Genomic DNA, 13734 nt, shown 5'->3' with positions numbered 1-13734 from the left:
GGGGGGGGAGTAATTTAAAGCAGTTTAACATAAGGCAGCAACATAAAATGTGAAAAAAATGAATACTTTCACAAGGCACTGTAAATAATATTGATAGATTGAAAAAACTGTTGATAACTATAATAAACTATTTATATAAATATTGTAATTATGTCAATATAAATTTATATACATAGATTAATATATAAATATAAATAACTATATTAATTAATATAAATGACTTTGCATCAAAAAATATAATTCATTTTATAATATTTATTTATCATTTTTAAGTATTATTTTCTACATTTATTAATGTCATATTAGCAGCACAGGATATTTTTAAAGTAGCCGAAAGTATAATAATCATAATAACAATAAAACGTCAATATATAAAGAAGTGATATACAATAATTCAACAATATTTTCTCAAAATAATATACAAAGTATATAAGCGTTTCAGGATGGTATTTGTTAGATGGTATTTTTTAATATGTCTATATATGAAATTTCTGAATACATCTGTTGCCTAATATAATGTAAAGCAGGACAGTCCAATAAAATCTGATTTATAGTTAGATAGTTATAGTGGTTATTCAATAAATACACACATGTGCACATTCACTAATAGAGGCTCATGAAACAAATGTGTATGAGGAACATCACAGTGATAAAGACGACGGGTCATTTGAAAAGGTAAATAGAACTGACCTTTCTAAGACTTCAAAAATAATACTAAACTACCCCGTATTTATTGATCACATGGACTCACTCTGGGGAAGGTTGAACCCTGAGCTGCTGGGATTGGTCGAGGCGCCGGTGCTCGCCGTGGAAACCACAGAGGAAGGAAGATTCAGCAGGTTTGGAAACTGGAACGGGAGAGAGACGGGAACCAGACCTCCCAGCATCCCGAAGCCCAGCGGCAGAGACGGACCGGCCGAGCCCAGCAGAGCGCTGGAGGACGACACCTGCAAAACACCATCATCATCACACTGTTACAGCCAAAGACCACAGCACACATTTACAAAGACCTCGTTATGTGTGAAAGCAACACATCCCTAATATGGAGTCTAACAATTGTATTTTTTGTACAAATTTGCCAACTAATAAAATAACTCATAAAAATGTATAAAATAAAAACACAACATTTTAGTAGTGGCTTGTATTTTGAGGAATACTTAGGAGTTCAAGTTAAGCTCTGTTCCAAAATGTGAGGCATAAATAATTACTTACTAAATAAATCATTACTAAAAAAATTATTCTAGGGGAATAATAGAATAATTCTATTCCTTTAAGGGAAAAAAACAGCTGTAAACAGCTGCCTAATTAAAATAATAAAATAAAAGATTTTCAATGTTAAATAAAAAAAAATATTTGAAAGTTCTAAATACAAATAAATACATGTTTAATTAAAATGTATAAAAGTAAAAAATAATAATACATGAATGAAAACATTTTTTAACATTTAATCTATATTTAAAAAGCCCAAAACAGGCCTGGATCACATGAGCAGACAGACCTGTGAGAGTGGAGACGCTGTGGCCGTGGACACAGATGTGATTGTCTTCACTCCCTGATTAGCTCCACCCACTTGTCTGTGTCGCTGACTGTGACTGACCGTCCCCGTCACCGGTGACACGCTGGTGGCCGGTTGCTTGGTGACAGGCACGGTTGTCATGGTGAGTCCAGAGATACTGTTGCCCTGAGATGAACTCTTCTGCCCCACGGGGGCACTGTAACCGCCGGCAATGAACCCTGTGTGGAAGCCCGGGCTATTGGAGGCGTGCTGGTGCATGCTAGGTAACGTGGGCGTTCTGGTGATGACGGGCGAGGCGGTGGGCGTGAGCTTGATGATGGGCGAGCTGGGGTTGTGAGGCGACTTGGTGAGGGTGGCCTGCATGGGCGTGATGAAGCCGGGTTTGGGCGACGCGTGGTTTTTGCCTTGCGGCGTCACATGGAAAGGCTGCACGGATTTGACTTTTAAAAGCGATGGCGAGGAAGCGGCGGGAAGCGTGCGTGCCGAGCTGTTATTGCTGGTTTTGATGAGGCCTGTTGGTATGGCGACTACCGTTTTTCTCGCCAGAATCTTCTGAGGGGCGTGAAGAGGCGACGCTGTTGGAGGAGGGCGGGGCTTCACCTGAGACAAGCCCATCTTGGTGGGCGGAGTCACGGATGGTCGCTGAGCGGGAATAACTGAGTGTCTCTGAACCAGCGGCAGGACGCTCACACTTTTAACGACTGAAGACGCGGGCATCGAGGAGAGGACGCTGGGAGCAGGAGCAGGCAGAGACGGGGTGCTCCCACTCTTTTTGGACAGGTGGGGATTCGTGAGCAGTGACTGGGGCGGTTTGGGGAGCTCAGCGGACGGCGGGCTGTTGGACTGGGCCAGGTCTTTGGCGACGCTGCCCAGCATGGCCAAAGCGTGAGAGATGGAGTCCAGCGACGGGGCCGCCAGGTCCTCGTCCAGAGAGTCCGACAGGCAGATGGGCTCCGGCGGGGACAGCGCTCGCTGCACAGTAGCACGAGCAGTGGTGTCTACTGAGACGACTGGACGCTGGATGGCTGGAGAAGTTGCGGAGTCCACAGAGACGGACGGTCGCTGGAGCGCACTGCTGTCCTGAGGCTTGGGCTTGGCTTTCGGAGCCGGTAACATCCTTTTCTTTACTCTGAAAACAGAAAGGCGCCATTTAATCACAAGACCAGAGGTGTAAAGAGTAGTACAGTACAGATACTCAGTGAAAATTGTACTCAATTAAAAGTAAAAGTATCTGGCCAAAAACATACTTGAGTAAAAGTAAAAACGTACAACTTTAAAAGGGATAGTTCACTGAAAACTGAAACTTTGCTGTTAATTTACTCACCTTCAGGCCATTCAATATGTAGGTGACTTTTTTCTTTAATAGTAAAAGTACAGATTTTTATCTGAAACCGTGGTCCTCAGTGACTCATATAATCAAGTCAATGGGTGCCACCACTTTAAGAGCCAAGAAAGAATATACAGGTAAGATTAAAAAATAAATAAAAATCAATACCCATGGCTTCTGATGATATGTGTAACCCTGGATCACAAAACCAGTCATAAAGGTCAATTTTTTAAAATTAAGATTTATACATCATCTAATATACAATAAATAAGCTTTCCATTGATGTATGGTTTGTTAGGATAAGACAATATTTGGCCGAGATACAACTATTTGAAAATCTGAAATCTGAGGGTGCAAAAAAAAATCTAAATATTGAGAAAATCGCCTTTAAAGTTGTCCAAATGAAGATCTTAGCAATGCATATTACTAATCAGAAACAACGTTTTGATATATTTACAGTAGTAAATTGACTAAATATCTTCATGGAACATGATATTTACTTAGTGATTTTTGTCATAAAAGAAAAATGGATAATTTTGACCCATACAATGTATTGTTGGCTATTGCTACAAATATACCCGTGCTACTTATGACTGCTTTTATGCTCCAGGGTCACAAACTGAGGCGTTATGAAGTAGAAGGAGTTACGAAGGGAACTGAACCAGTTCACCAAATTGGACTGAATAGTCTCAAACAGTTCACGGCTCAATACAGCAAAACAGTGGCGTATCTGATCCTGTGATGAAGGTGATGAAGCTCATTCAGCACTCCAGTTCCTCCAACAGTCAGTGAACTGAAGAAATGGTTCGACTCGGACTGAAGAACAATGAGCCGCTGATATGTGCATGTGCGAACCGAACACTTGAATGAAGGGCCAAATTAGTGTTTTTATGGTTTCTCTTTGTTTATGTAAAAAGCTGAGCTAATGAAGACTAGTTTATTCACTTTATATGCTTTAGAAATGTAAAACAATAAATCATTATTGGGTGCTTTACTAATATAACTGCACATATGTTTCATTATTGTGTGATTGTATAAATGAATTTATGAATTGAACCAGTTCATTGAAACAAATTGTCTGAAAGAACCAATTAGTGAAAAAGAATCAGATTTCCCAGTTTGCCAGAGGCTTTAGATTACATGCAATATTGTTTTAAATAATGTACTTTTTCTTGCACAGACTGATCGTTTTGCTTCATAAGAGCTAAAAATATCATAAGGATCCATGGGTATTAATTTAGTGTTGCCTGTATTTGCTTTTTTGACTCTCAAAGTAACGGCAGCCATTGACTTGTATTTTATGAATTACCAAGCAGCACGGTTTCAACTTAAATATCTTCCTATATCCACCTATATCTTGGATGATATGAGGGTGAGAAAAATAACAGTGAATTTTCATTTTTGGGTGAACTATCCCTTTAACGTAGCACTGCACAAAGTAAATAGGTCAAAACGACTTGTTTTTGTTTAAAAATAACCAAGGGTAAAATACTCACGTATTTCCTGTGAGGTGACTGTGAGCCACACGGCTCTCTTTAAACAACATCCTGAGAAACAGAGAGGAAGAGAAAGTCAATCACGCTTCAACATGCTTTACCAGCACAGACATCAGCAGTGTTCTGGTGCAGAAACCCACCTGGCCTGCATCCATCCTTTGGGCCAGAGCGGTTTGACCTCCGTCTCCATGAAGACCTTCAAGTAATCTTCAGGCGAGAGTGAACTCTGACCCTCCAGCTCGTAACAGCCCAGCTTCACCTGAACCAGATTACACAGCAGAGACCTGCGCAAACACACATCAGCTTCACTCAACCACTAGATGACTACAATAAGACAAAACAAGCTTTAAAATCAGCTAAAATGAATTCAACTCCAGATGACATCAGGTCTCTTTCATTAATTAATTCCATCAACAACATGCAAGTCTTATTTTAACTGTCACAAACCTGGACATATGAGGGGAAATTTAAGGGTAATTTCTAGATGTTTAGAATAAAATCTTTCAAATGTTTTGGAAATTGTAATAAAACAAATTAATAGGATTATTTTAGTTTTATTAAGTTAATAATAATAATAATAATGTCAGTATTATTAATATAAATTAATAATACTAAAACAACCTTAACTCTAAACTATAAAAGTATATTAACCCTTAAATGCATCCATCGGGTCTTTAGCGACCTGGGACATCATTCTCTACCCTCTCTACCCTTCATTTTTTAAAGTTCGACATCAACTTTCTTAGTATTCCTCAATCTATTCATTATAAACAATATAACAAGAAAAATAGTAAAATATAAAAGAATGCCTGTTTTCTGATGAAAGTTTTGTAAAAAGTGTATAGGGTCGCTAGAGACCCGAGGTATGTAAATGTGCAAGTATTTTTTCCTGCGCAACTATATTTACATATCTGATATGCTCCTTGATTCTTTAAATTAAAAAAGTTGGGAAATAAGCAGCGTTGTCTTTGAAAAGCATCTCGGAGTCAAACCAAGGTTGCGAATCCTTGAGCAGCTGGTTTGTCTGGAGATGTTCCCTGAGGACGATCTTGAGTCTCACATTACTGACTGTTCCTGTGTGTGATCTCGGAGTCTCACCTGAGTTTGTCGTCCCACACAAATTTCTTCCTGGGGCCCATCACTCTTTTTCCTGGCTTCTCATCATCGTCGTCCTCCGAGCCATTTCTGTCGCAATCCTCTGTCTGCTGCCTGCAAAACAAGCATTCAAATAAGCCAAAAATCAAGAGATTTCTTACTTCAATTCTTTTTTTTTTTGGTCTTTGAAAAACTAGGATTTCCATGGTCTTGGAAAACTTAGATATAGGAGGAAGCCTCATTTCAAAAATATGATTTCTAGACTTTGACAATTCATGCAAATTCATTAAACCTTTAAACTGAATGGGCATTTTTTATAATTAATTCATTTTAATTTCTATATTTCATTAATTACATTTTTATAATGTATTTTTGTAGTTATGCCAAGCTCTAAAATATTTTATTTGGTAGAAATAGTGACTAGCAAAAATATCTATTTTCAGTACAAAAAAAATAAAAATAATGTAGGTAAAAAAAAAAACAATTCTTCTCTTCATTTCTCCTCTTTTCTATCTTGCTTCCTAATCTAGTTGTCTAATAAACCTGGGATTGTATATTATGAATATTGTTTGTCCTTTGACTAATTGCTTTTGTTCCTGTTTTGGAAGTCTCTTTGGATAAAAGCATCCGATAAATGCATAAACAATGTAAATCACAAGCAACTGGAAAATCAATTTCAAAAATATAATATCTAGACCTGGAAAAGTCATACAATTTTATAAAATCTTAAAACTGAATGGGCATTTTTATAATTAATTCATTTTACATTCTTAAATTATTATTTTTAAATACATTTTTCAAGTTACGCCAATCTTTACAATATTTCATTAGGTAGAAATTGTAAATAATGAAATAAGATCAATATGTACATATATAAATAAAAATAAATACATGTCTATATTAAGCATATTAAAAACTTTAAATTAAGAAAAAAGGTTGTTAGTTCTTTGACTAATTGCTTTTGTTCCGCTTTCAGTTCCTTTTGTAAGTCGCTTTGGAGAAAAGCATATACTAAACAAAATGCAAATGTATATAACAAACAACCAGAAAAGTAATTTCATTGGTCATTCACTGGTCAAAAAGAGCGAGATCCCTAAAAACACCGAGCTCTTCAAACCTCCGCAATCCTGAAATGTAGTTATTTTAATTAAATGATGTTAGTCCAGGTTCTCACTTGGCGACTTTGGCCATGCAGTCCATGTTGTATCGCACAATCTGCTCCGGCATGACGCTGCACACGGCCAGCTTGAGCTTGTGCAGCGGCGTGCGCAGCCGGTCGTCCTGGATGTTCAGACTGAGCTTCTTCAGCCGCTTCAGCAGAGCCTCTTTATTGCACGGCACGAAGGCCTCCAGATGAGAGTAGACGGCGGCGCACACCGTCGCGGGCTGCTCCTGCACCTGCAGCTCGATGCTACAGAGACGGAGAGAACGAGTGAGACGATGAACACCAGAGAGAGACTCGAAAACGAAAACAACGGCCGAATGAACTCACTCCAGCAGGATGTTGTTCATGTCCAGCGTGAAAAACTTCTTCCTGCCCTCCATATCGAACTGACGAGACGCCTGGGAGGAAAACAAGCGTTTAACAGCAGCTCAAATGCAGTTTAACTGTTTGCATTGCAGTGTTAATTTAGTCAACGAAGACGACAAAAAAAAAAATTCATTAACCAACCTTTTTTCAGTGACTAAGATGAGACGTTGACAAGCTAAAACTAATATCTGATGATAAAAACGAGGGCTGCACGATAAATCGCATGCGATATTTAATGCGCATCTTGTCAGAAAGCCGGTTCTGTAATAAGCGGTAAATCTCCATCACCTGCGGGCTTTCACATTGAGCAGCATTAACTACACAGAGCCGTTGTTCGCTGACGAGCTGCGCAAAAAAACGTGCGAATATGAACGTGGTTTTGCGCAGCTCGTCGGTGAAAGTCTGCAGGTGATGGAGATTTACCGCTCATTACAGAACCGGCTTTACTGATAAGATGCGCATTAAATATCGCATGCGATTTATCGTGCAGCCCTAATAAATGACGAAATTTATGCCGCGTCTTCGTTAACAAGACGAGACGGGACTAGAATGTTATTTGAGGACTACCGGACATTCAAAATACATCCTATAGGCTAAGTTAACTGTCTTGTCTTTCAAAATGTGTGTCCCTGTCATTGGATTGCAATCGGATGAGGGGCCTTTGCATATCTAGTCTCAGTATGGCAGCCGCAGTGGATGGATAGGCTACCAAAACGCGAACTAGCGACCTGAAACAATGGCCTCAAGACTCAAATGACTAAAACTATTAAGCATTTTTGTCTGAAGATAAAGACTAAGACTAAATCAAAAACACTGTTGCATTGTGTTCGTAAACATGTATATTGCAGCATTTCAAATCTGTCTGTTAAAATGATCCATTGTATTAATAGACAGCATAGTTATGGAGTACTGACACTATTTTACCCTGTTTTCCATCTTTCTAACCTCTCCCTCCACCTGCTCTGACTGTTTTCTGTCTATTTTCTCTCTATCATGATTGTCTGCTCCTCCTACACCTCTCTCTACCTCGTCTCCTCCTCTCTCTCCTTCACAATCTGCCTGGAAAGAAAAGACCACACACACAAACTATACATTCATAAAATTACTGAAGATCAATCATGAAAACATGCAACAGTCATTATTGATTAGTCGGGTCTGTGCAATGCAGGAGAGAATGCTTTTTAAAGAAAATACTGAAATCTGAAATCACTCTGAAAACAAAAATAATCAAAATCAGGGCTGCACAATTAATCAGAATAAATCCGAAATTGCTGTATGGAACAGTTTATCACATCACAAAGACTGCAATTTAATTAAACTAACAGAATATATTTAAAAGTGAAAGAATTATGACAGCCATAAATATTAGTATTGGTATCGCTATTATATTATTATTAAAGGTCACATATTATACACCTTTCTGGAGTTTTATTTTAGGTTTTGATGTCCTTAAGAATATATATTTGCAGTATAAGTACCAAAAACCATCTAAATATATATTCTACAGCTCCTTTCTCAGGAGCTCTGCTTTGAACAGGTCGAGTTTGGTCTGTCTAATTAATATTCATGAGCCTCTCTTCTGATTGCCCTGTTGTTTTCTGAGTGCCGCAGGGTCATGTATGCTGTAGCCTGCTATGACAAATAGAAAAATAGAAACACCTGTAATGATGGCCGAATTGCAGATCCTGAGCAACTCTGACAAACATCTAATCTTGTCAAATGTGTGGTAAGTACTGCCGCTCCATAAAGTATGTGCGTTTGCGAATCTCGAAAGTGAAAGTGAAACTAAAATTTCAATGCCAGGCATAATAGCAGCTCCCTGTCTGATGTCCGCAATTTAAACAGTATAATTACCCAATGATATAACTGCGAGAGAAAATATTGAAATATATATTTTCCTCTCATTTCGTATTTATTAACTTTAGGGGTTCCGTAGTACACGTAATTTTCTTTCCAAACACTGTTTTTGGGATGCGCCCGGATTGCGGGGGGTATGAGGGGGAGGGGGGGATGGGAGGATCATTATGCCGGCTAAATATCGTGAAGTCTATCAGTCATCGGCCCAACCCTAGTTCGGAAGCCTGTGCAATGTAGTTTCCTGACATCCATCGACTGAACAGCGTTTTCTTGACATGTTTCCGTGTTGTTGTTGCTCAGCAATGGCATGGACGCGATGTTGTCTGGGGGTTTGGCAAAAGGAGAGTGGGACGGTGGGCGGTGCTCGGGGTGGTGACTGAAGGCGGTGACTGTAGTTCTGACGTCACCTTTTTATGGAAGTCACAGCTACTTTATGCAGGCTGTGTGCATTTGTCTGTTGATTGACTGTTTTGAAACTTATATGGTAGTTACATAGCACCTAGACCTCAGTTATCATGAAAAAGCCAGGAAATTTCAGTTTTGACAATATGGGACCTTTAAATACTCTTTTTTTTTTTTTTGCATACTATTTTTAACAATAATAATTAATTATAATTAAACAATAATTATACAATAACTGACTTATCCCCCAAATCGTGCAGCCATAGTCTGAAGTCAGACAGACAGTTATTATCTTGAAGTATATTGTTGCACACAAGTGCTGCTTTGGTGGCTGTATTACTATTAAACTCTACAGTATACACACGCAGACGGATAAAAAAAACAGTTCAGCCCTCCACTCCATTACGCTCCTGTTCTTGAAAGCATCCCGTGTGAACGTTAATAAACACGGCTCATGAATCAGTTTTGCTGGAACCAAGCACAGATCTGTGATCTGGATGTAAAGCTCAGCACTCACCACGCGCAGGTCCTCGATGCGTTTGAGCAGCGGAGCGGGAAGGCTGCTGGGAAGAGGCGGTGGTGGCGGCATCAGCCCCATCTTCTGCACTCGACTCGCGGCTCCTGCCTTCTGGGCTGCCGCGGTGCCGTTCTCACTCTGCCCCGGACTGGACGGCCCAGGAGAGTCCAGCAGGCCGAAGTCCAGGTCGCCCATCAGCTCCTGCAGCATGTCGTTCTCCGTGGCTCCGCCCAGCAGTGACATCACAGCCGGGTCAGAGGTCAGGTCGGCCATGGACAGGTCGTTGCTGGGGGCAACGGCGGCGGCGGCAGCGGTGTTCGGAGGAGCGCGGATGAGTTTGACTGCAGCCGCCGGGTTCTTCTTACGGATCTCCTCTTTCTCGCGGTTAAAGCGGCGGATCATAGCGGCCAGAGACAGAGAGTCCTTCATCAGCTTCTTCCTCTTCTTCTTCTCCGGCCGGTTCAGAGCCGAAACACTATCAGAAACAGAAACAAAAGTGTTGTCATACACAGCCACTCAAAAGTTTGAGGTTAGATAGAAAATTGTTTCAAATAAATGCTGTTCTTGTGAACTTTCTATTCATCAAAGAATCCTGAAGAATAAAAGGTATCACAGTTTCCACAAAAATATGAAGCAGCACAACTGTCTTAGCATTGCTAATAATGAGAAATGTTTCTTGAGCAGCAAATCATCATATTAGAATGATTTCTGAAGGATCATGTGACACTGAAGACTGGAGTAATTATGCTGAAAATTCAGCTTTGATCACAGAAATAAGTTACATCTTAACATATATTTACACAGAAAACAGCTATTTTAAATTGTAATAATATTTCAGAATATTAAAGTTTTTACTGTATTTTTCATTAAATAAATGCAGCCTTGGTGGGCATAATAAACTAATTTCAAAAACATAAAAAAAACCCTCACCAACCCCAAACTTTTAAATGCTAATCTATACGCGAGTTCCATGGTTTTTAATAAAATGCTGAATTTCACTTTTAAAAAATGTAATCAATCAAAAAAGATAATCAACAAATAAACATAACTTCTCTTAAACAAAATGATCTTGTGTTCATAAATGATGCTCATTTCACATAGCTGCACTGCACGATTAAATGGAATAAAACTGAAATTGTGATTATTTGAAGTCTGATTATATGAAATTGACTATAGGGTAAACGTACCTATTAAGCTCACTTCCATATTTGAGCTCAGATTATAAAAAGAAAAAATAATGTATTATCATACTTGATGTCTTAACAAATTTGTTACTACATACCTCCTGTAATTTCAAGTCAATCAGATCATTGCGCACTGAGATACGACACTCCATGTGTTCACACTGTCTGGCGGCCATTTTGAAAGCTGTCTGAAAACTTTCACCAAAAGAGGAGCCCTTTAAATGTATATTTTTTAAAATATATTTAAGCCTTTATTTTGTGTAAGTTTCACTACTTATTGTAAAATTAAGAGATTAACGTTTAGACTTCTGCAGATTACAACCTGGAACTTGGATGTGGGAAATAATTAGTTAGATCCAAAAGATAGTTTTAGTAACATAGCGCAGAGGCTAAAGAACAGTTAGCTGACTAGCTGTATAAGATCGTGTGCTACGCTAATATATTGCTTCACAGGCATTACTGGCTTGTACTTTTACACATTCATAATATTATAAATGAACAGTTTATTGCTGGTCTGTGGTTTTATAATGCAGTATTTTTTTTAAAGATTTCATATTATTTTAAGGTGAACTTAAAGGGTGCACTACTATGAAAATCACACAGCTTCAGTGTGACATCAGTAAGAAAAAGTATAATTTCATAGATATTGTTAAAGGGGTCATATGATGCGATTTCAAGTTTTCCTTTCTCTTTGGAGTGTTACAAGCTCTTGGTGCATAAAGAAGATCTGTAAAGTTGCAAAGACTAAAGTTTCAAATCCAAAGAGATATTCTTTATAAAAGTTCAGAGTCACCCACGCCTACCTAAAACGCCTCGTTCTAACACGCCCCCACATGTCTACGTCACGATGTGGGAAGATTTGCATAACGCCGCCCAAATGTTCACGCAAAAGAAAGAAGGCGTAACTTTTATTCTCGCTGTAGTATTGTTGTTGCCGCCGCCGCCGCCATGTCGTGGAGACACTGTGTGATTCGTTGTGAAAGCGAAACTACTTTGTTTGGTCTTCCAAAAGAGGACACGACTAGAAATCAGTGGTTAAGTTGTATTTACAACACTGTTCCAGAACAGTTCAACCCAAATATTCAGATGTGTGCAGCGCATTTTATGGAGGACTGTTACCTGACCCTGGGAGAGTAGACTACAATGCCGGATTCTTGTACGACGTTATTGTAAGACAGACTGATGACATAGTTCCTACAAATGTCTTTAAACATTCATGAACAAACTCAAATACTGTACAAGACCCAAAACCGTCCCATCAGCAGTAGTACATGAAAACACACAAACGGGCCGCTCACAAAGAACATGTTTTTGCACTTTAAAAATGTGAAATGCAGAGCTGAGGAATGGAAAAGAGATGCTTTTTTAAAAGTTGAACTTGGTTTAATTTGCCAGAGCATCTTTAAAAGAGCAGTGAGACAGTGTAGCGGTCAAAGATATCCATCTAGAGCTTGAAAACTGACTCAAAACAGTGCAGTGAAACTAGGGCTCAACAATTAATTGCATTTGCGATATCGCCATATGAAAAAACGCGATTTTTCAATCGCAGAGGCTGCGATTACACTTCGTCACGTGACACGCGAGAGTAAAGACGTGTTTTTGACTTGAAGATCAGATCGGTGTATGATATCAACGTATGGCGAGAGAAAGCATAAGGAGACGTCCGCACTCTCTTATAGCTCTCGCAGTACTTTCATGACACACACACCCATCGCGGGCCATCAGCAGAAAAAGAAAAGAAATAAAACAGTTAACAGACAAAGGACGTAACTTAGAATGGGAGATGGATCGGTTTGTGAAAGGGAAGAGAAAAGCCATAGATGAAGTCGCACAGACCCAGGCAGGTGCCGGTCATTCAAAAGCTAAATGCAGAAAATATGACGAGGCATATCTTGCTCTCGGCTTCACTCACCGTGTCTATATGCTGCGCCGCAACAGCTCTACTGTACACTTGACGCGACAAAGCGACCGTTGCAAATAATTTTAACTTTGTGTCAGCGATTACATGGTCACGTGACACGCGAGAGTAAAGAGGTGTGTTCGACTTGAAGATCGATCGGTGTATGACATCAAAGTATGGCGAGAGAAAGCATAAGGAGACGTCCGCGCTCTCTTATAGCTCTCGTAGTGCTTTGATGACACACACCCATCGGTCTAAGCAGCGCTGCTTCAAGTCGAACGCGGGCCATCAGCAGAAAAAGAAAAGAAATAAAACCGTAAACAGCCAAAGGACGATGCTGGTCATTCAAAAGCTAAATTCAGAAAATATGACGAGGCATAGGCTTCACTCACTGTGTCTATACCAGACGCTACAGTTGTCACGTCGCACCGCAACAGCCCTACACTGGATGCGACAAAGTGACCGTTGCAAATCATTTGAACTTTGTGTCAGTACGTCATAAATAGAACAAGGCATGAGTTTAATGTTGGTTTCTGTCTTGTCGCGTCACATCCAGTGTACACAGCGTCACTGGTTATAATGGTTTCTACTGTATTTTGCCGCTCGTGTTAAACAGCATGAAACCCACAAAAAATAAATAAATAACAGAGAGAGAATAATAATAATAACAGTTATTCTCTCTATGCTATTTTTCAATGTTTCAAGTGATGCAGGAGTTTTTTCCCTGTAGGTTTTTAAAATAAAAAAATATTTTTTTATAGGTTTAAAGGGGGGCGCAACCCAAAATGTTTGAGAGTTGATTTTTTTTTTGTGTGATTATTGCATTAAAGCAGACTGGCAAACAAAAAGATGTGAGACGTCCGCACCAAATACTGAAGATGTTTGGTGCTACAGCTTAAAAAAAAAAAA

The 13734-nt window shown here is 39.3% G+C and overlaps 1 protein-coding gene across 1 annotated transcript in view; it reads right to left on the bottom strand.

Moving 5' to 3' along the window:
* The window catches only part of LOC107567211 (ubinuclein-2-like), an 18631-nt gene that overhangs the window by 4495 nt on the left and 402 nt on the right, over window positions 1–13734 (bottom strand). The window contains exons 3-10 of the mRNA XM_016252852.1: window positions 9742–10216; window positions 6927–6997; window positions 6609–6845; window positions 5438–5548; window positions 4480–4623; window positions 4340–4390; window positions 1499–2645; window positions 752–947 (exon numbers count right to left, since the gene is read on the bottom strand). Coding sequence (XP_016108338.1) covers window positions 752–947; window positions 1499–2645; window positions 4340–4390; window positions 4480–4623; window positions 5438–5548; window positions 6609–6845; window positions 6927–6997; window positions 9742–10216 — 2432 coding nt within the window. The remainder of the gene's footprint in view (window positions 1–751; window positions 948–1498; window positions 2646–4339; window positions 4391–4479; window positions 4624–5437; window positions 5549–6608; window positions 6846–6926; window positions 6998–9741; window positions 10217–13734) is intronic.

The sequence above is a fragment of the Sinocyclocheilus grahami genome, unplaced genomic scaffold, assembly GCF_001515645.1.
Source record: "Sinocyclocheilus grahami isolate Dianchi unplaced genomic scaffold, SAMN03320097.WGS_v1.1 scaffold1135.1, whole genome shotgun sequence".
Lineage (NCBI taxonomy): Eukaryota > Metazoa > Chordata > Actinopteri > Cypriniformes > Cyprinidae > Sinocyclocheilus > Sinocyclocheilus grahami.
The sequence above is the reverse complement of the archived record's forward strand: the minus strand, read 5'-3'. Positions and strand labels throughout refer to the sequence as shown.